Source organism: Cornus florida, unplaced genomic scaffold (assembly GCF_030987335.1).
Source record: "Cornus florida cultivar Cherokee Brave unplaced genomic scaffold, ASM3098733v1 CherokeeBrave_3.0.0_Hap2_Chr07, whole genome shotgun sequence".
NCBI lineage: Eukaryota > Viridiplantae > Streptophyta > Magnoliopsida > Cornales > Cornaceae > Cornus > Cornus florida.
In genome coordinates this window covers 7152547-7175616 of record NW_026775577.1, presented here as the reverse complement: position 1 = coordinate 7175616, position 23070 = coordinate 7152547, and the positions used below count along the sequence as shown (strand labels likewise).

The window sequence follows — 23070 nt, the reverse complement described above, 5'->3', positions numbered from 1 at the left end:
TTATTATGTACGCAATAAATATGCATATTTTACTTGTGTTTTAGACCTAACTTTCAACTCAAAAATCTTTTTACTAAATGAAAATAATTTCTAAACACTACTTGTTGGAACATTTAATCCACACTACTTATTAAAATGCTAATCATACTTGGAAGAGAAAAAATAAAACTATTTGGAACATTTCACACTACCTATTAAAATGCTAATCATACTTGGAAGAGAAAAAATAAAACTATTTGGAACATTTAATCCACACTACCTATTAAAATGCTAATCATACTTGGAAGAGAAAAAATAAATAAATAATTGTAATTTTAATCCTTCCCATCCGTGGCCCGAATATGCTTTTATACCCTGCCAGCTCAGCTGTCACAAAAGATTGAATGAAGACCCTTTGTCCGAACACCAGCCCTGCGTTTCGTTCATCATTCAAAATCTTCCCTTTATAAACCACTTTAGACCCATATCACGAAGTTCTGTCGTTTGAAACAGCAAAACAGTTGCCAACAACATCACATCAATTACCACCGGACTACGGCTATTTTCCCGGCTATCTCTTCAGCGTCCGGCGAGGTTCCGATTCACCGATCAGTCAAGGTTTGTTCAATTTATCTGATTAAAATAATCAAGATCATATTATTTTCAAACAATAGTAAAGTTTTTTATTTTGATTTGATCTGTCTCTTCCAATTTGTTTACATTTTTATCATTTAAGTCCGATTAAATGATTATATTGCGATCCGTTTATAATAACAATCCAAAGATGTTGTTAATCGAATTGTTTCATGTTTCTTATGGCCTGATGGGAATGGATTTATGTGAATATCTTGTTGGACAGGGTTTGGTGGAGATCTGGGCACGATGAGTGATGTATTTGAAGGATACGAACGTCAATACTGCGAGGTTTCAGCAAATTTGTCGAAGAAGTGCACTTCGGCTAGTTTGCTTGATGGAGGTGAGACAAAACCCTACTTCAATTTCGCTACCTGCTTGATTCAATTCATCTTATTTGTATACATATATGTGTATATGTTATGTAGGCATATAAACACACAGCACAGGATTCTATATTCACTAGTTTAGGTAACTGGTTATCCATTTCACATTATTTTCATGAGGTGTTTTATTTACTTTGGACACCCACACCAAATAAAAAAGAACAAGAAGAAGAAGAAAGGAGTAATGCATAAAACACATTATTTTTTTGACTTAATCTTTGATATCGGGCTCCTCTCAACCTTTCTTCCCTTCAAAATATGTATTGCTTTAATTCAATATGTTGGGTAAATTTGTTGGAGGAGGAAGAACAAAGAATTTGGATATAGAAATAAGAAAACTTTACCGGGTTGGAGGAGGAAGAACAAAGAATTTGGGTATAGAAATAAGAAAACTTTACTGGGTTATGACATCCTTTTGTTTTTATTTCTTCATCGGAGTGGGTTCAATACAGAAAAGGTTAAGGTTCAAAATCATACAAATAGAAAAGAGGAAGCTCTTTTTATGCTGAAGGAACCATGCAACTTTGAAGGGAATAAAGGGTGGGAAAGGATGTTTTTGATTTGTTTTGTAATGTATATTGCAACGAATGGTGTTTTTGTATTGGAACCTGCTCTATTTAATAAATTTAATGTTATTTTTAGATTTGTTTCGAGATGATCTAACTAAATACTAGTGTTCTCTTATGCACGCACAAATCCTTTCTAACACCCGCCAATGCAAACAAACGCACATGTGCACACACTGTTTGCATCTGGTGATAATTGATCTTTCAAAGACATTTTTTTTTTGGCTAAAAATAATTCATTATATTTAATACTGTAGCAAACTTTCCCATTTAAAATCTGTTTTCCAAATCTGTTCCCTCATTGTTTTTGAATGGTATTTAGAGAGATGTAGAAATAAACGTGAGAAGGAAAAGATTGGGAAGGGGTCTGTGAAATGGATAGAAGCCTTTGTGCCTCCATGCATGCAATACACAAACATTATGTACAGCTACAAAAGAAAAGGGGGCCAGTATCTTATTTATATATTCATTGGGAGACAAAGGTAGTATGTATATAGAATGAAATTTTTTGCTATTTTTATTTTCGAAGTGGGGTATTTACTTTGATAATCTGCATTTAAAGTGCCCATGTAGTACAGTAGAAATATATTTACAATATATTTATACACACGTATAGGATATAAATGACGGAGCTGAACCAAGTATTGGCCTGAACATAAACTTATCATTTTTACAGTAAAGCTGAAGAATCAGATTTAAATTTTATGATGTGACATGATATTTAAAATTTTGAAAATAAATAGTATCCCAAGATATTTCATGATCCATGCATCACTAAGAGCACACCTTGTGTATGGAACAAATACAAATGAAGTCAAATTGGAGTTGCTAGACTCCATTGTTGCTTGGTAACTTACCCAATCAAACAACTGTGCTGGGAGTCTCCTTATTCCAGTAATCTTAGAATTCTCTAAAGAGTATTCCCGGTTGGGATTCATGAGTTCATGTTGTTCATCAAAGTAGATGAAAGTAAATAGTGCTACTGGTGCATGTTTGAGCCCAAGTGAGCCAAGTATACTCTTTGTCATGCTCGGCTCAATTATTAGAGGAGCTTGCATCATGTGTTTGAGCTTGGTTCAGCTGGCGTCACGATGGAGAGCTTGGATGAGATTTCAAGGAGTCGAGTCCAGGTAATTTATGAGCTGCTCGGCTCACTTTGCAGCTTTCTGCAGTTACTTGAATGAACTCTGCACATCACATTCGGCAGTGGATACAATACCACTCAAGGTAATAGTTGGCTGTAAAGATATACATTCATCTAATGTTATGGGTTACAAAAACAGATTTTTCTGTAAACGGTGGTTTGGGTTTTTGCACACATTCTTATACCATACGGAATGTTTAATCATTGTTTCTTGTTTGCTAGTTTTATGTTTTGTTTTTCTTTACCATATATATATATATATATATATTTTTTTTTTGTCCATACATTTTTTTTCATGTTGGTTATGGAGGTCGATCTCATGGACTTGCAATATCTCACTAATTGCAGAGCAAAAGAAGCAAAAAGTTTCTGAAATAAAAACTGGTCTGGATGAAGCGGAATCCTTGGTACTGTATTGACTTATTGTTGCCTACAATTTTCTTTTTCTTTTTCTTTTTCTTTTTTACATATTCTTGGAGTTGAATGTGATCTTTGCTGATTATTTTTTCAGATACGAAAAATGGACCTTGAGGCGAGAAGTCTGCAGCCAAATGTAAAAGCTGTGCTTCTTGCTAAGTTAAGGGAATACAAATCTGATCTGAACAATTTAAAAAGTGAAGTTAAACGAATTTCATCAGGTAACTTGAACTATAGTGCACGAGATGCATTACTGGAGTCGGGAATGGCTGATACACTAACGGTATGTATGGGGTTGTTATGGACTTATTTTATTTTCTCATTGTGACAAATTTAGGTCCAGTTTGTATCATTTGCCGGTGTGCTTTTAAGATTGATTTTCAAAAAATATTCAGGGAAGGCTGAGTCTTTAGGAATTTGTTTATGGCCATTTTTCCACATTTTCAAGCAATACGTTAAAAAATAATCCAAAAATGCCAATGATAATCATTTAAAACAAGTTTTTTTAAAAATAATATGAAGCAATCCTTAGTGTCTGATTTTTCCATATCTAAAAGTTTGTGTTTGCTTGACAATTTCAAGTTTCAAATATCCACGGGCTCTCATATGTGATTCTCTCCCATTTGAATCTTGGGATTCTCATTCTTGTTCTGAACTTGTGGAGAAACTGGCGATGAATGAAATAGGTATCAGCTGACCAAAGATCGAGATTGTTAATGTCAACTGAAAGATTAAACAAGTCCAGTGACAGAGTTAGGGAAAGTAGGAAGACCATGCTAGAGACAGAAGACCTTGGCGTTTCGATTCTCCAAGATTTGCATCAACAGCGACAGTCTCTCTTGCATGCTCATGATACGGTATTACTCGACGAATATTTCTTTATTTTATTTACATTTCACAGTGATGATTTTTTCCGCCCCAAACACACACTATCAGTCTCTCACTATCTACCTTTATATATATCTTACGGTTTGCTTTTCTAATTTCAGCTTCATGGAGTGGATGACAACATTAGCAGGAGTAAGAAAATTTTGACTTCCATCTCAAGAAGGATGAGCAAGAACAAGTGGATGATTGGCGCCGTCATTGCAGTACTTATTCTCGCCGTCATTTTGATATTATACTTTAAGCTCAAATAAGCCAAAACACGGTTGTTGGATTTTTTTGCCGGTGTTTTTAAAGATACATGAAGATCTTTGCACTCTTTTATATGCTGTTTGTTTTGAAAAGTTTGCGTGTGAGTTTTAACATTCATTTGCTTGATTAATGAAAACCCATTCTGCCCCATCTTTCTGCCCCATCTGTGAAATGCCTCAGATTTCGGGACTCTTGTGAATTTGGAGGATCATATAAATAATTACTTAGGCACTACCCGTGAGACTGGTCTGGTTTTTGATTGGCTCGGTTGTCACCACTAACTGTTCATTTTTTTTTTTTTTGTTGCAATTCGATTCACTTTCATTATTTTTCATCATTAATCATGTCCATTATTTCATGTCTCACCTGCGGGAGAACGACTATTTCACAGGTATTTTAAGTAGGATTATCTGGAAATTTTGTTGGAATTTATATAGTTAGAATTCAGAAAAAGCTTTGTGGTGGTTTGTGTTTGGTCATGATTAAAAAATATTGAAGAATCTAAGTATTCAAAAGCTCTTGCTTGACATGATCCATTAATGCATGTGAACAAGAATTGGAACTCTATTTCTTTCTTCCGAGACAACCACTGCATCATCAGCAGGAGACTCACAAGTGCCCTCGTTGTGACCAACTCCTCTCTCAGCCTCGCTACTTTTTGACTTGTAGGAGGTACTGGACTCAAGGAGGAACCCTAAGGAATGTACCCATCGGAGGTGGATGTTGGAAAGGGAAGCAGGCCAAAGGAGCCTCCTCCTCAAGTAGTGGTGGCGGCGATAATCTGAGATCTCAACCACCACCACCACTACCACCACCAGGTCCACCACAGCAAGAGGTACAGGTGCCCCAAAATTTAACACAAGAAGGAATGGGGACTTTGGTTTCGCCGGATGGTTCTTGGAATCACACCGGTGATAGCCAGTACTGCAACTGCTGATTCCACCAAGGCTGCCATTGCTGAGGAATCACAGCATGGTTGATTCCCTCCAGCTTCTCCCTGATCTCCTTGATGTAAATCAGAACATGATGAATCATCTCCGTGAGCTCCTGCTTGACACGATCCATTAATGCATGAGATAAGTCCAGCAAATAACACACAGAATGTGAACAAAAATTGAAACTGTATTTACCTCCTTGGCTAATTCAGCTGCTTTGGCTCTTGCCCTTGTATGCACTACCTGGGCGGCCTCCATCTTTTCCAGAAAATCTGCATATATGTTAGCAAGAATTTGTATATACATATACATATACACATACATATATATATATATATATATATATATATATAGATATTCCAAGAGAACAAAAGAATTAGCGGGATCGTTATTACTTCCTCTGTCTGATGCAATATCCATCATCTTCGCCCTTGCAGAGTCCATTGTTTCCTTAAGATCCTGAACATACATGACAATTAGCAAATACTGTATAGTGATTAAGGATATTAACTTGTCCAGTTCAAAGGAGGATCATTTAATCATTAGCAAATGTATTGCAGACTAATGCCAATTCATCATATTGCTAAAGAAAACATATTTGATTTTGGATACAGAGAGCAAAACAAGAAATCAATTGGAACCTAGAGGAAAAAAAAGGAGGGACGAAAGTTATGTGTTACCTCTAATAATAAAACACATGCAGTCCAATTTCCGGCATTCGCACATTTGCTCAACAAGCTATTTATGTGCCAGAATGATCTATCAGATCGGAGCACACTCATATCATCAAAAACTACTGCTTTCAAGATATCTTCATCCTTGACAAGCTCCATAAATGTTTTGCAACTGTAATTAGAACGTTAATAGAAATAAAATAAAAAAGAAAAAGAAAAAGAATGGGTATATATATATGTATTTTTCCCCCCCTCTGATTATCATTTGGGGCAGGGGGCATCTAAAATACACATCCTTTTAAATAATTTAAAAAAAGACCTAAAAGCAATAATAAAGTATGCATATGAAATGATTAGAACATGTTTTGTGGTGTAATTCAGCAATTTCAGCTAGCTGAGCTCTACAATATTGGCCTTTAAATGGTGGTGCTTTCAACCTTAAAATAAAATGCCCTGAATGATACTTGACCTTAGCTAGAGAATTCCAATACATTGGGTTTTTGGATGGAAAGAATTTTAATCCTTTACTTACCGGGGAAAAAAAAAAAAAAAAAAAAAAAAAAAAATCCTGAAAAATTTCAGACTTTGTTTCACAAGCCAAAATTGAAATTATATATGAAATATTTAGATGGTAATGTACTCATAGAGTCTTACACTGATATCGTCCTTGCAAAATGGAGTGCGCCATTTGAAGAACTCACTACAGGACGGATTATTTGCTTTAATATATCAAAGTTTAAATCCGTTATATTCGTGTGCTTCTGTTCCGTAATTATTTCTGTGTGCTTCTGCTCCATAATTCTGCAACATAAAAATAATCTTCCAAATGACATAAATAATATAAGAAACTCCAGAAGTACCAAAGGACATTCTACTCGACATTGTCAGCAAATTTGCCAACATTTTGAGAATTTAAAAAAATAAGGATGCATTATGATGTTATAATCCAAGTTTTAGAATCAAAGTGTTAGTCTAAATACATATATGCACATGTATTTGTAGTCGATCATTCACTACAAGCGTCCAATAATCGATTTTGACAAAGTAGAAGTTCATTTTCAAAATTCTGTACAAAGAAGTGCGCTACCTTTCCTTTCTTCTCTTTAGCTAAGAAAAGTAGAACTTCTTTTATAACAAAAAATTGTCACTCGTTTCGGTGTGTAGAGTGTCAACCCTCGATTACCCTATTTATAAGTCATTTTGACATGGCATCAATATTTAATTAGTCATTTACACTGGTTTAAGGTGTCATGCCGTAACGAATAGGATGACTTGTTTTTTTAATCAGTCAAGTGGATGACGTTTTTAATAAGTAGTAAAGTGTCGCTACGTGTCATAACAACGTAAATGACTTTTTATAACTTGATGACTTTTTTATTATTATTGGTATGGATATTTAATTAATAGTCATTAGACGTACGTCTCTATTATATATATATATATATATAAATATTAAGATTATCCATATTTATTAGTTATCAGTCAAGTGGTTGTCTTTTTTTAATCGATTGTTTAAAGTGACGCCACGTGTCATAACAACGTAAATGACTTTTTATAACATAATGACTTTTTATTAGTATTGGTATCGATATTAATTAGTTATCATCAAATTGTACGTCTCTTTTATATATATATATATATATATATATATATATATATATATATTACGTTAATATTTATATATATATTTAAAGATTATCTACATTTAATTAGTTGTTATCATTACACGTTTGTGTCATTACATGTTGTCTTAACAAGGTGGATGACTTTTTTTTGTCTTAAATAATCAGTCGTCTAAAGCATCATGTGTTATATATTTGCCTCGTTTATTTTATTTATTTATTATTATTTTTTCCACACAGCCTTTTGTATGTTGTAATTTGTTCTAATAGGCTCTTGCCTACCTATATATATATATATATATCGATATCATTATCAATTTAATTTCTAGAACTAACCAACTAATTATCTAGTTATTTATAAATTCTCTACTTCTCTAAAATCTTTTTGAATTCATCCATTTATACAAATCCTTCAATATTCTAGAATTCTCCATCTCTTTATTACATTCCATACTTTCTTATTATTTTTAAACAAAAGTATTATATCCGAAAATATCTGCATTCCTAGTTTACCGTTGCATTTTGAATATAAATTGTGCTTCGTAATTTAAAGACATTATCATTTTTTTTGCTCGATCTCTCCTTACTTTTTATCTTCTTTACTTTGTTAATAACCTTATCATTAGTCAACTCCTTTTTGAATATAGTGTAATATATATTGTTTATATTAGTTATTAATTACGTAGTATATAAATTACACTACACACCTGTCTCAAAGTTATATATTTTTTGACACATAATTTTACGAGATTTAAAATTATGTATTTGACTCTTGCAGTTTTAGGCCATTACCACTGGCGGATTTAGGGGGCTTTGGTGGGGCTCATGCCCATCCCAAATATATATATATTTTTTTATAGTAAATTTTAGTTCAGTTCAAAAAAAAAAAAAGTTAATCCAATAAAAAAAAAGTTAATCCATCCTAACATATTTAAATTGATGTAGGCGACAAGTTGGCTGTCACAATATTTATCAATCACCGTGCAAACACTTGTTTCATCTATATTTTGGAACTTATGCAACTGTTTTGGATTAAATTCATTTAGATCCCTACTTTGCAAATTTTCAATCAAATCCCCTACTTTAGTTTCCTCTCGGGTCAAAGATGGTTAGAGATGCCTTTAATGTCCAATTTGCCCTTCAATTTCATTTAAGTACTTTTCCCCCACATACAATTTTTTTTAAAAAAAAGAAAAAGAAAAAAAGAAGATAATTAAATCCTATCAAATTTCAATAAATAAACTAAGTCTTAAATTAATTTGAAACGTTTTTCTATATAAAATCTAAACCCCTCAATTTTTCGTTTATAGTTTTACTAAACCAGAACTAAAACTTCACAGTTATAACTTTTATTCAAAAAATGATATGTAATTCAATTATTTTTTTTTCTTATTAAGCTATTTATGTTTAAAATTTCTTTTTAGCAATTGAATTTTGTTATTTCATTTATAAATTTTACCCACCAAATAAATGTTGTATTTTTATAAACTATAAAATTATTTAATTATTTTAATTAAAAATATTGTTGAATTTATTGACTTCTCTATAGTATTTACTTTTGGGTTTAAAATTGTAACTTGAATTCTACATAGGAACTTTTGAATTGAATTTAAATTAAATTAATTATATTTTAAATTCAACATGTTATATAATTAATTCACTAAAAAAAAAAGGACTAATTATGAGCAAACGAAAAAAATTTGTAATCACAAATTGTTGAGGATGAAATTGAAAATTTGATAGATTTATAACTAAAATAAAATATTTATCAAAAGTATGATTGAGATGGATATAATGGTGGGTACAACATTGCTCCATATGTATGCAAAATGTGGTAGGATAAATGTTGCATGTCAAGTCTTTAAAGCAATGACCAGAAGGAATGTTGTGGCATGGAGTGCTATGCTAAGTGGTCTAGCGAAGCACGGACGAGGGAATGTTGTGGTGGACATCTTTCATTAGATGGTAAAACAAGTCGAGCCATATGATGTAACCTTCACGGCCGTGTTAAGTGCTTTTAGTCACTCTGTTCAAGTTGAATAGGGTTGCCAATATTTCTGTAACCTCAAATCAGTGTAAGTTGTGACACCTTCAATGGAACAAGAGATGGTGCGTTTCTATATTTGTCAAGATTGTAATTCTGCTATGAAGTTTGTATCTACCATATGAAAGGGAAATTGTTATTAGAGATCATAATCGTTTTCATTGTTTTAAGCAAGGTTCATGTTCTTCTTGTGATTACTGGTGATCAGAAGTGAACTATGCTGATAAATGCTGAGAGAAATATTTTTGCCTGTGAAAAAAAAAAAAAAAAAAATGCAGAGAGAAATAATCTGTGTAATTTGTCATCAGCGTATATTATTATATATCTACATATATCTACGTATTCTCGGTTAGGAAACTGAGCTTCATTCTGATGGTTTGTACATGTTGAATTCTTGCATGGCATTAGAAATGGTGTAATAGTGCATTTAAGAGGGAAAACAGGGAATAAGTTTTGTGGTGTTCATATTTGGTCATGATTAAAAAATAAAAAAAATTTGAAGAATCTCATTATTCACATTGAACTTGCTAAGCCTATTTATTGATTCAATTTGTGTTGTTTTCGTTTTATTAATAAATTTATTTGGATCATACAATAAGATACGAAGTCAAGTTAATTAAGAATAATTAGTAATAATTCATGAAAAGGCTGAATTGGTCCAGTATAGGTGAGAGTACTCTCTCTGAGAGTTCCTATACAAGAACATCTCTTACTAAATGTCTTTTAAAACACTATATATTTTCTTTGTTATGTTGCAAAAAGCCATATTGATTTTTTAGATCGGAGAAAGTAATGAAACAAGTCGATCATTGAAAAAAATAAAATCTAAATAAGATTGCAAAATAGCAATAATTGATTCAGTAAAATAACATTATCATAATTTGAGATGAAACTTAGCTACACAGGATTAGGATTGAAGCAAACTTCAATAGGAGAATCACCGGGACGACGATAGCCATTGATTCAACTCCCGTTTCCACCAAGCCTGCCATTTATGAGGAATCACAACATGCTTGATTCTTTCCATACTCTCCTTGATCTCCTTGCAAATCCGATCAATCTCAACATCACGAAACATCTCCAAAATCTCCTGCTTGACATGATCCATTAATGCATATGAGATGAAAGTCCAGCAAATAAAGGAGAAAATGCATGTGAACAAGAATTAAAGCTGTGGTTACCTTTTGGGCTGACTCAGCAGCTCTCGCTCTTGCCCTTGTATGTACGACACTTACAGCCACCATCTTTTCCAGAAAATCTGCATGTAGGTATTAATTAGCAAGAATTCATTAGTTCATGATCGAGATTCTAAGAGGAGGACGAATCACAATTGTTATTACTTTCTTTGGCTGCTTCCATAGCCCTCATCTTCACCCTCATAGACTCTATTCTTTCATTGAGATCCTGAACATGCGTAACAATTAGCAAGAACGTATAATGCTACTAGAAAGACCAACGGGTCAGTGGCCTAGCGGTATCAGCCTCTTACTTCCCAAAGGGAAGTCAGGGGTTCAAGTCTCAGAGGAGACAAGTGTGTGTGAGTACCAACTAGGAAAAACAAAATGTTACTAGAAAGCAAATATAGGGATTAAGGATACAAACTTGTGCAATTAAAGGAGTCAAGTTCAAGGAATTTGAAAAGGAAAGAAATTTAAGGCACCACCGAAAAGGCCTCCTAAGTGAACTAGTCAAAGGAGGTTCATTTGATAAGTAGGAAATGTATTTCTGACTAATGCCAATTCATCACATTGCTAAAGAATCAAGTGGAAACTAGGGGCAAAAATGGAGGGAAGAAAGGTATATGTTACCTCTAATACCAAGTCATAAGCAGTCCAATTTCCAGCATTCGCACATTTGCTTAACAAGCCATTTATGTACCAGAATGATCTATCACGTCTAGAAACTCTCACATCATCAAAATCTACAGATTTCAAAATGTCTTTATCCTCCGAAAGCTCCCTAAATGCTTTGCAGCTGTGATTAGAACGTTAATATAAATAAAACCAGAAAAAAGAAAGGATATATGTGTATTTTACTGTGTATACTCTACAAATAGCTTAGATATCACAATCAAAACTTCTTAACAGAGCAAACCAAAAAAATAAATAAAACACACACGCTTACAAAAATTCTTCAATCCAACTCGGATAAATATATGTCCATCCAAAAAGCCAAAAAATTCCAGAAAACCAATTTTCCTAACAACCATCAAATTCCTATTGAATGGCTTAATTCATGCATCACTTTTTTTCTTAAGCAGACACCAATCATGCCTCCTGTCATATGCTTATGTTCAAGATTGAAGTTCATCATTCACCAAAGCCCCAAGAAGGAGATCAATTATTCAATTTCTGGAATGGTTGAAAAGTTCAAAAGAACATAAAAATAATAATAAAGTACGCATATGAAAACATTAGGACAATTTTTACAATGTAATTCAGCAATTTCAGGTACCTGAGCTCTATAGTATGGCCCATTAAATGGTGTTGCCTTCAACCTTAAAATAAACATGCATGCCATATGATACTTGACCTTAGCTATTTCATGTTCTCTAACTCAAAAATTCTACTAATACATAGGTTTCTTGGATGGACATAAAGTTCAATCAAAATTTTTAAATCCAAATAATTTGAATCCCAAATAGCTCGAGGCTTTGGATCTCGAAACAAAAATTTAGAAATTATATCAGAAACCTTTGCATGGTAATCAATATAATGACAGGCTAACACAAATACATTCCTCAAAATGGCTTACACTGATATCGTCCTTGCAAAATTAACTGCTCCATTGGGAGAATTTGCTACTGAACTTATGATAAGCTTCAATACATCATAATTCAAATCAGTAACATTTGTCTTCTTTTGGTACATCATTTTTTTTGTTAAGTGCTTTTGGTCCATAATTCTGCAACATAAAATATTATCTTCCAAATGTTATAAATAATATAGGAAATAAAACTTGGGATATTATACATTAATTGTCTTTGGTCCTCCAAAGAAACCTGCTATGCATAAAAGATTACTAAACCTTCTGTCAATTGATAACCAACTAAGCAATGAGAGAACAAATCAATAAGGAGTAGCTACAAAATTCATGATCGTGCATCTGAACCTACCATGTGACAAACATACTCATTTCTAAAAAGAAATTTTTGTCAGGCATGTGATGCAACAATGATGAGGACGCGAGCTCACTTGGAGCAACCCCATCACAATATTTTCCTTTTAGAAAACATCCTCCGGTAAAAAGGATCAGTTAGTAATGAAGTACTTTTTTAGTTATTAAAGAGAAAAAAGTACTATGTTACTTGGGGAAACTTATACCAATCTTTTTATAATGGGTTAAGTGCAAAAAACCCCCCTGATATATAGACTTTGTGCAAAACTAGTCCCTACTTTTTGAAAATGTGCATGCAAGTCCACAAAATTCAAAAAAGGTGCAGAACTAGTCCCTCTGACCACCTTTTTACAAAAAGTAAAACTGAAAATCCCATTTTACCCTTTTGTTTCCCATTTTGCCCCTCATCCATTTGTGCATATAAGGCCCTCACCAATTGTGCATATAAGGATCCCCCACCCCTAGACCCAATTCGTGTCTCTCTCTCTCTCTCTCTCCATGTCTGCTTCAATTCTTTTTTTCCTATGTTAATTTCTCCATGTCTGCTTCAATTCTTTTTTTCCTCTGTTAATTTTTTTATTTCTCCATTTCTTCATTTCTTTCTTTATCCATAATTGCACACTATTTATATTATTAATTGTCTTAGAAATTTTTTTGGCACTCCTTAACTATGCATACTTGTTTTGAGGACAACCGTAATATCAAAAGAAAAGTGTGCAAAATGGATAATATCTACGCAATGCAAGTATATATGGGCTGATATTTTGTTCAATTTATGAGCAGTAAGAATAGTTCCTCGATGTGAGATAGATATACATACATATATATATATAAGTATAAAATGGTGCATCCCCATTGTGTGTGTATTTAACTAATGAACTCTTCTGTGGCCTCCCCTGTCTGCTATTTAGGAGCAGTAAGGCATGAAGGTTGAAGCCATGTGATAAACATGAGATTGGCATGGTTTCTTTTATTGATTGTGACATAGTAATGGATTAGAAGCCAACAAATTATCAATCCACTGATATTATGTAAAGATTGCTGATGAGTCTGATATATATTTTTGGCTGAAAGGTTGGATATTATCAATTAAGAAAGTATATATATATATATATATATAGGTGGGGACACTTCGTTTATGCTCCATCCAATTATTTGAGTTAGGGTTTGAAGATTGAACTGATGGGAGCAAAGCACTTTTGTTTTCCCTGTTTGTCTCATTACTTTTTAAAAATCATTTTGGGATATATGCAGCTTTACACCATTGAGATCTTGTTAATGAACATGACCTATTATAATAAAGAAACGGAAGGAAAATGCAACATATTATACTAAAATTTTGTAACTACCAACATTGCCCAAATTGATTAGTAACGGCGAACCCAAACTAGAACAGCGGCTGAAGCTTGCGAATGGTGAACCCGAACTGGAATAGCGGGCGATGGAAACTGAAAGATATGGGTTTTGATTTTTTGAACAATCTGAAATGATATGCCGATATGGGTTTTGAACTTTTGATTCTTGCAGACAGATAGATAAACTAAAATATATGGGTTTTGAACTTCTGATTCTTGTAGTTTGCAGTTGCAGAGAGAGAGAGAGGGGACAAGTTCAGAGTTGAGAACGAGAATAGCGATGGAGGTGGAGGTTGAAATGATTTGCGCTACAACCCATCATCCATGGGCCTATAGATTTGCCCTAATGATATATGGTGTGCATATATATATATATATGTATATATAAATGACAAATTTATTTATATTTTAAAATATAAAAGGGCATGTTTAGTTTTAGATTTAATTATATTCAGGTTTAGGTTATCCCTATTTTATACAATTTGAGGTTTATTTTATCTTTCTGCCAAACAAACCCCATTTTATACAAATTTGGACAAAAGGGTCATTTTACATAGCCTGTATTTATAATCACTAATTTATTCAACTGAAGTGAGGGTATTATCGTCATTTTACATCACCCAGGGACCTATTCGCACCAAATTGATAGTATAGGGGTTTTTTTTACCACACAGGGATTGATATGCACTATATCGATAGTTGAGGGGGAATTTTTGCACTTAACCCTCTTATAATACAATCAAACACATAAATTCGATGCACTTCCTCATTGCAAGCTAACAACAATTACAAGAAAAAATAGAATATTGATAGTTTGCCGTTACTCATATGAGAACATGAGCTCAATATTGATTATAGACCTCAATATTGATTATAAACACAAACCAGAAGCTAACAACTGAATTGACGAATCAAATTTTGGGGTACCATCTCTAAATGCAAAACATGCTACTACTTGTTCTCTATAAGAATAAAGATTTTAGGGGGCATTTATTTGTTATGGTTTTTGTGGACAACAGCGGTATTTACATAGGGAGTTTGGTGTAATGATGTATTCTGGATGTCAACTGCATTAGGGGTAGAAAAGATTCCAGTGGGAATAACAAAATGTGGTTTTAACTTGGTCATATATTCTAAGAACAATTAAACAAAACTGAAATAAAATTTTAAGTTTATATAAGAGGTGATTTGATTTCCAAGGATATACTGCTGTTAGAAATGGGTATTCTAGGATGAAAAAACTTTGTAGTAAAACATTATTATTGAACTTGCAATTAGATTCTACTTTCTGCCGCAACCCCAAGATATCAAAACCAAACATGTAGTAAACAGTCTTTTAAGTAAATTGTTTTAAAAAAATTTTAATTCTATTTTTTCTTTCTCTGGTTTTTTATGATTGGCATGATTCACGTTTCAGATTATGTAATTCTGAATATACATTTGAACTAGTCGATCCCTTTTGCAATGCTAATTGAGACAAGAAGAAAGAAAGAAAGAGAAGAAAAAAGAATCGATGGGTAGTGATGTAAGTACCTTTCAGTTGTCGATAGTGATCGATCGCGATAAACTTGGGTTGCGCTTGAACGGCAAGGGATGTTTAATAGCTTGTTTCAATGAGAAAACCTAAATGTACAGTATTTTTTATTGTCAGAGGCGACAGTGTCGATAGGTTTTTAATCTGTTTCGGTTGTTCGGTTTATGGATTAGACGTTAAATTTTAGTCCCTTACAATTTATAGTATATTTAAAATTATTTATTTATCATGGGTAATTTACGTATTTATGTAAATAGGGGAGGTAATGAAAATTCATATTGGTTGCTAACACATTACACTTACCATGAAAAAACATTTCATCCTAAAAGTTGTCATTTATTACCGTATTACAAACGACACTCTTACCATTCCTATTTATAATACAAAGAAAAGATTAATTTTTTAAAAATAGTGAACTAAATATCTACATATTTATATATATATGTATATGTTTTTTTTTTTTTTTTTTCTTCAGTAAATACAAAGTTATTTATTTCTTGCATGCAAGACTATTAATTGACCAAATTGAATGGTATATATTTGCCCCTCAGTAATTTTATAAGTTTATCAATTGTTTTTTTCTCCATTTCATTTATCTATTGATAATTTTATTTTACTATACAAATTTTTTTCTTCAGTAATTCCATTTGAAATATAATCAAATATGTAGATGCCTCAATAATTCAGTAGATTAGTGTCTCGATGGATACGATAATATATATTTATGTCATTTTTGACACTAATATATAAATTTACCGACACCTATAATTTCTAACATGAAATTGACATATATATTTGACACGTTTAATTATGCAACACGGTTAATAATTGTGTCAATTCTATAAATAATCAACTCATGTTAATGAAAAAGAAAAAGAAAAGAGAAAAAAATAAAAATAAAAATCACATGTTGTACTTATTTCCAATTTTCCTTCGTATTTTGGACTTTATGGTCCTTTCTGCTTCTTAGTTTTCTTTCCCTCACTGTCATAAAAAAAAACTTTAGCAGTATGCTACAGATATTTGATGCAATTAAAAATTTCTAAAACCTTACTATTATTATTATTATTATTATTATTTAAGAAAACTAAAACCTTATTCTTTTCTTCTTTTTTATTTTTTTATTTTTTATTTTTATGGCTAATGATATGCCCAATCGAGTGTTGTCCCCTCTTGAGAACATGTGCTCGACAATCCGCTCTCGACGTCGGCGAGAAGCTTCACGCCACCACCATCACCACCGGCCTTTAAGTCTTCCCGAACTCATTCCTCCATGCCACCATCCTCCCCTTGTATGCCGCGTGCGTTCGGCTCGCAAAGTGTTCGACAAAATTCCTCGTGGCCAATTGAGAACATATGCATTGTTCTCGACACTCCGCTCTCAACGTCGGCAAGAAGCTTCACGCCGCCACCATCACCACCGGCCTTTTAGTCTTTCCCAACCCATTCCTCCACTTGAATGATGCGTGTCGCAAGGTGTTCGACGAAATTCCCCACTCGCAATGGATTGCTCATAGAGGCACTCAGTTTATTGGTCGATATGCGAAAACTGGCTGATAATGTGTTTGGGTTTCAAGCTCAAGTTTGTATGATTAAAATGGGTTTGTGTTTTGCTGTCAAGGCATGTAATGCGGTGATGGACATGTATGTAAAATGTGGTCTTTTGACTGACACGGTCGAGGCGGGTTTCTGATTAATTTGATGAGGGAGCGAAGTATTGTTACTTGGACTGTACTTTTGGAGAGTGTGATTAAAGGGGAGGGATTGGAAAGTAGAAGTTTGGTGTTTGACGAAATGCCAGTGAGAAATGAGGTTACTTGACTATGATGATTGTGGGTTATGTTGAGAGTGGCTTTATTATGGAAGCATTTTCGCTTCTTGGGAAAATGGTAATTGGATTGGGATTTGGGATTTACTTATATGACAATTGATTCATTTTTATAGGGGGATTTGGTGATGGGCTGGTGGGTCCATGTCTCTTCTTTGAAGATGGTGGTGAATGAGATAGATATCATGGTGGGTACAGCATTGCTTGACATGTATGCTAAATGTGGTAGGATAAACACTGTGTTTCAAGTTTTCAAGCAATGCACGGACGGGGTAATGTTGTGCTGAACCGTGAACGTCTTTCATCAGATGGTAAAAGAAGTCGAGCCAGATGATATAACCTTTATGGCTGTGTTAAGTGCTTGTAGTCGCTCTGGTCTAGTTGAACGGGATCGCCATTTTTTCTATAACCTCAATTCAGTATATGGTCTAAGTCTTAACACCTTCAATGGAACACTTAGCTTGTATGGTAGATCTATTGGGCCGTGCTGGTCATTTAGAAGAAGCTGCGATTTTTTTTAGGCAAATGCCAATTCTCCCAAATGAGGTTGTCTTGTGATCCCTCTTGGTTCTTGCAGAGTCCACAGATAGCTGCAGCTGGGCAAACGCCTTCTTCAAGAGCTGGTTGAATTGCATCCCCTTGACGTTGAGTATCTTATTTTGCTTTCTAACATGTATGCTCTAGCAGGAAAGCATGACAAGGCTAATTCTCTCCGCCACAGGGTTCTTAAAAAAGGGGCTATTAGGAAGGTGCCCGGAATGAGTTATATTCATGTTGGTGGCAAAACTCATCAATTCAGTGGGGGGATAATTCACAGCCACAAACTCAGGAAATTTACTTCATGTTGGATGGGATGACCATAGGTTGAGATTGGCTGGTTATGTCCCCAACGCTTCCTCCCAAATTTTATCTGGTTGTGATAGTATTGAGAATATTGTAGATGAGCGGGAGGAGCAGCAGCAGCTATTGTTCTCTCACAGCGAGCAGTAGGCAGTTTCTAACATGTGTGGCTCTCTACATTTTGATGAATATACAAATTTGTCAAGATTGTCATTGTGCTATGAAGATTGTGTCTATCATATATGACAGAAATTGTTATTAGGGATTGCAATCGATCTCATAGTTTCAAGCCAGGTTCATGTTCTTCTTGTGATTCCAACAGAGCCAAATTCTTCTACCTAGAGCGGAACGATTATAGTTATCAATCATAATCCATCCCTTAGGTACTATAGTTTTTTTTCAAAATCCCGTCTTTATTGGATTCTCTGGAGTAACAGGAGCCATAGTATTTTCCTGAGCAGAAGCTTGAACATTACCTTGAGAAATCACTTGAGAAGTCTTCTTCCTCTTTGCTCACTGTAGCTGCAACTGTGTATATTATCTGGAGGGAAAAAAATGACAGGCGGTACTCTAACTCATATAGGAATATTGTTACCATACAAACTGAGATAATGGAGCCGGTCAAGTTTAAAGGGTGGTACCTTGGGGGGGTTTTCCTAAATGACTAAGTCCCGAGAGGATATGTGGATCCAAATGGAATGGGGGTTGCCTCGCTCAATTTTCAACCTGACGGATGGCCACTTTCGTGTATGAGTGTTTTTGTTCTTCTGTTGCTTGTATGTCTGTTTTCTGGCTGAATGTGTTTGTTCATTTTTTGTTACTAGTGCGGCTCAAGGATGGGTGTTTCTGGCCTTGCTTGTGTTCTATTGTATATGCGTGGGGATGGTGCCCCTTGTAATTTGTCCTTGACTGTTTGTTTAATACTAATCTTTTTAACCGAATCAAAGATAGTCAGAACTGAACTAATCTTATTTAGTGTATATTTTTATATATTTACATATTCTCAGTTAAGCAAATGATGAGAGATTGAGCTTGAAGGCATAATAAAATAATGGTGAAACTGAGCTTCATATGGATGTTCTGTACATGTTGGGGTGAGTAAATAATCCGTCAATCCCGTCTGAACCAATTTGATCTGTGTGGTTTAGTTTGGTTTTCAAATCTCTTGGTTGGGTGATGGTTTAGAAAAATAGCAATCCGTTGGTTAACTGAATCCTGGAAAAATCGATCCGATCCGCTACCTTAATTATATATTATATATATATATAACTATATATATACTTATTGTATTTTTATTTTTATTTTTATTCATTATTTAAGACTTTAAGTTAACCATAGGTCACCAAAGTTATTAGTCATTACAGGTTTTTAATTACTAATTTTACATTTTAATAGACCATAAAGTGTAATTATATTGGGCTGTTTGAAAAGTTCAATTCGTAGAAACCGAACTGATTCGATCCGTATTTCACGAATCAGTTCGGTTCGGATTGAAGTCCCCATGAATCGGTTCGGTTTTAAATTTCACCAATTTGTAGGGACCAATTGGATTGAACTTTACCCTTCAACTGAATCGATCCGTTGCGTTATCAGTCCTAATACACGTGAGATTGTTGCATGAGATTTGAAATGGTGTAATTATTATTATTATTTTTTTATTGCAAATTTGTTGATGTTTTCTGTGCCATACAACACAATCAATTTCCTTATTCCAGAGAAGGCTTGTTGCAAAACCTCTCTGTGCCAAACCGCATGGGATTTGATCTCCTGGACCCACCTGCAAGAGGGAATGCAGTGAAAAAGCTTTGGTGTTCATATTTGGTCATGATTCATTCTTGTTATGTTGCAAAAAGCTGTACTAATTAGCCGTTTAGAGACAGTAATGATTCAATTTAGGTGCAGAGGAAAAAATTCCCACCAATAAGAACGAGACATGTATACAGATGGAAGGTAAATGACCATTTGTGCCCATGTTCAAGTCCCCCTCCTCCGTAGTATGCCAAATCAGCTGTATCTAGAGGCAACACCCGAGCAATAACAAGAAGCTTGACATAATTCTTGAGTATAGCTTCAAGAGGAGTCACTCTGGTGATAGCAAGTAACGCAACTCCTGATACCACCAAGACTGCAATTCATGAGGAATCGCAGCATGTACAATTCTCTCCAGCCTCTCGGTGATCTCCTTGCAAATCTGAACCGCGTCAGTCTTAGCATCGAGAATCATCTCCAACATCTCCTGCTTGACATGATCCATTAATGCGCGGATGATATGAAGTCGAGCAAAATAAAAGAGAGAACGTGAACAAGAATTGAAACTGTAGTTACCTTCTCGGCTGATTCAGCAGCTCTAACTCTCACCCTTGTACGTTGGACTCTCACAGCCACCATCTTTTCCAGAAAATCTGCATGTATGTATTAATTAGCGAGAATTTGGATCATTAATTCATTATCTATACTCCAAGAGGACAAAATAATTACCTTCTTTGGCTGCCACAATAGCCCTCATCTTCGCCTTTAGAGATTCCTTTCTTTTCTTAAGATCCTGAACATGTATAACAATTAGCAAGTACATATAATATTATGCAACTAGAAACCAAATATAGTGATTAAGAATGCAAACTTGTGCAGTTCGAGGTGTGAAGTTCAAGAAAAGTAGCAAATGTATTGCTGACTAATGCAAGTTCATCACTTTCCTAAAGAATACATAAATCTATTGGAACCTAGATTAATAAATTAAATTAAAAAAGAAAAAAGAAAAAAGGAAGAATGGTACGTGTACCTTTACTACTAAGTTAAACGCAGTCGAATTTCCAGCATTTGCACATTTGTTTAACAAGTCCCAGAATGATTCATCAGAGCTAGGCACATTTGTATTATCAAAAACAACTTTTTTCAGGATGTTTTCATCCTCAGCAAGCTCCATAAATGATTTGCAGCTGCAATTAGAACGTTAATAGAAATAAAATAAGAAAAGAGCAAAAAAGAACGGGTATGTGTGTGTATTTGACCGTGTATACTCTACAAATACCTTAGTATATCACACTCTAAAACCATAGTTTTGTTCTTTGGTATTGTCACTAACCAACTCCAAGTGGCATATATGGTGTCAACCACTATTTAGATATCAAGCTTGAAGTCCATCACTCCACCAACCCCCATGAAGGAGATCAATTATGTTGTAACTGAGCGATTCCAGTCATTCAATTTTTATGAATTATTTTCAATAAAAAAAACAAAAAATAAAATAATTTTAAACATTAGCCCTCTTTATCACTCCCGAACTACGTGTGCATATTATGGGCCAGGCGTTGCACCCTCAGTTTGTAGTCTGGGGTAGGTCTAAAGGGCCTTTGCCTAGGAGAGTCCTGAGTTTCATTTAAAAAAAAAAAAAAAAACCGAGTGAGTCCAAAGAGCCTTGCCAGCCCCTTTATCACTTCCGATGTGCATCCCATAAGGCCGGGCGCTGTACTCTCAGTTTGTAAACTGGGGTGAGTCCAAAGAGGCTTGCTTAAGGGAGTTCTAAGTTTTGAAAAAATAGAGTATACATATGAAACGATTAAATGATTCTTTATGACTACAAGTCAGCAATTTGAGCTACCTGAGCTCTACAGTATGGGCCATTAAATTGTTGTGCCTTGAACCTTAAAAAAAAGATGCCATATGTTAATTGACCTTATTATCTATTTCATGTTCTCCTACTGCAACAGAGAACAAGGGAAGTGAGTGTTTCAGATAAAAATTTATAATACATTGGTTTTTTGGATGGACATAAAAAAATTTCAGTTATTTTGGACGAATTTAAACCGGAACAGCTTACGGCTTTGAATCTCAAACACAAATTTAAAAATTATAACAAAAACATTGAGATGGTAATCAACTTAATGACATGTCACCACAAATACATTTATCATAAAGTCTTGGGTTAAGTGTAAAAAAACCCTCCAATACTATTATCCTTTTGCAAATAACCCCTAAATTAAAAACTGTCCCTTGAACATTTGTTACAATTAAGGACAAATTCATCATAAAAGATTATTTTACACTCTCTCAATAAAATTTTCATTTCTTATTAAATTATTTTTATTATATTTTCTCTTATGTAAATATTAATTATACCATTTACCTTAATTTTATTATTAGTATCAATTTATCATAAAAATGAAAAAAAAATTAGATAAATAGATTTGTAACTACCATTTTCTAAATTGATTAACTTATTATTAAAACTTTATTATTTATAATAAAATGTATTATAACCAATTTAAAAAAATTTATCGTAAAAAAATATCATCTTTTTCATATAATATATTGATGAAAAATTAATAAAATACTTTTGAAAAAAAAAAAACCTTCTTTTCATGTAATACATTCATTAAAAAATAATTAATTTTGTAATAAATTTTTTTATTTAAATAATTAATTTAAAAATTAAAGGTAAATTTATGCAAATTTAATAGAAAATATCTCATCAAATTAGTATGAATTCTTTCATAATTTATTTAGATAAGAAAATATAATAAATGTAACTCAATAAGAATGGGTATTATGATCATTTAATGAAACATAGTATAGTCCGTGGGGCATGTTACAACAAAATTAGATAGTTTAGCGGGTTTTATTCATAAAATATAATTCAAGAGGGTTATTTGCAAATTCAAATATGATTCAAGGGGGGGTTTTTTGCACTTTACGCGAAAGTCTTACACTGATCTCGTCCTTGCAAAATTAGTTGCTCCATTTGAAGAATTCACCACATAAGTTATGATTTGCTTCAATAGATCAGAGTTCAAATCAGTTATATCTGTCTGCTTCTGCTCCATAATTCTGCAAGATAAAATATAATTGATTTGAAATGATAT

The 23070-nt window shown here is 33.6% G+C and overlaps 2 protein-coding genes across 3 annotated transcripts; one reads left to right on the top strand and one right to left on the bottom strand.

Moving 5' to 3' along the window:
* The first annotated feature begins 411 nt into the window (after positions 1–411).
* On the top strand, positions 412–4412 carry LOC132315939 (vesicle transport v-SNARE 13). Of its 2 annotated transcripts, XM_059814387.1 has the most exons (6): positions 412–597; positions 839–955; positions 3057–3115; positions 3220–3408; positions 3812–3982; positions 4115–4412. In XM_059814387.1, exons 2-6 carry the CDS (start codon positions 862–864, stop codon positions 4262–4264), a joined length of 663 nt encoding a protein of 220 aa, XP_059670370.1. In that variant the 5' UTR covers positions 412–597; positions 839–861; the 3' UTR covers positions 4265–4412. The 2 variants fall into 2 exon arrangements, with proteins under 2 accessions (XP_059670370.1, XP_059670371.1); XM_059814388.1 differs by lacking the exons at positions 412–597; positions 839–955 and adding an exon at positions 2645–2791.
* Positions 4413–10346: 5934 nt separating this feature from the next.
* Positions 10347–15698, bottom strand: LOC132315938 (uncharacterized). The gene is made up of 6 exons (XM_059814386.1): positions 15543–15698; positions 12292–12441; positions 11346–11511; positions 10878–10941; positions 10719–10795; positions 10347–10627 (listed from the first exon to the last, which is right to left on the bottom strand). Exons 2-6 carry the CDS (start codon positions 12435–12437, stop codon positions 10475–10477), a joined length of 606 nt encoding a protein of 201 aa, XP_059670369.1. The 5' UTR covers positions 12438–12441; positions 15543–15698; the 3' UTR covers positions 10347–10474.
* Positions 15699–23070: the final 7372 nt, after the last annotated feature.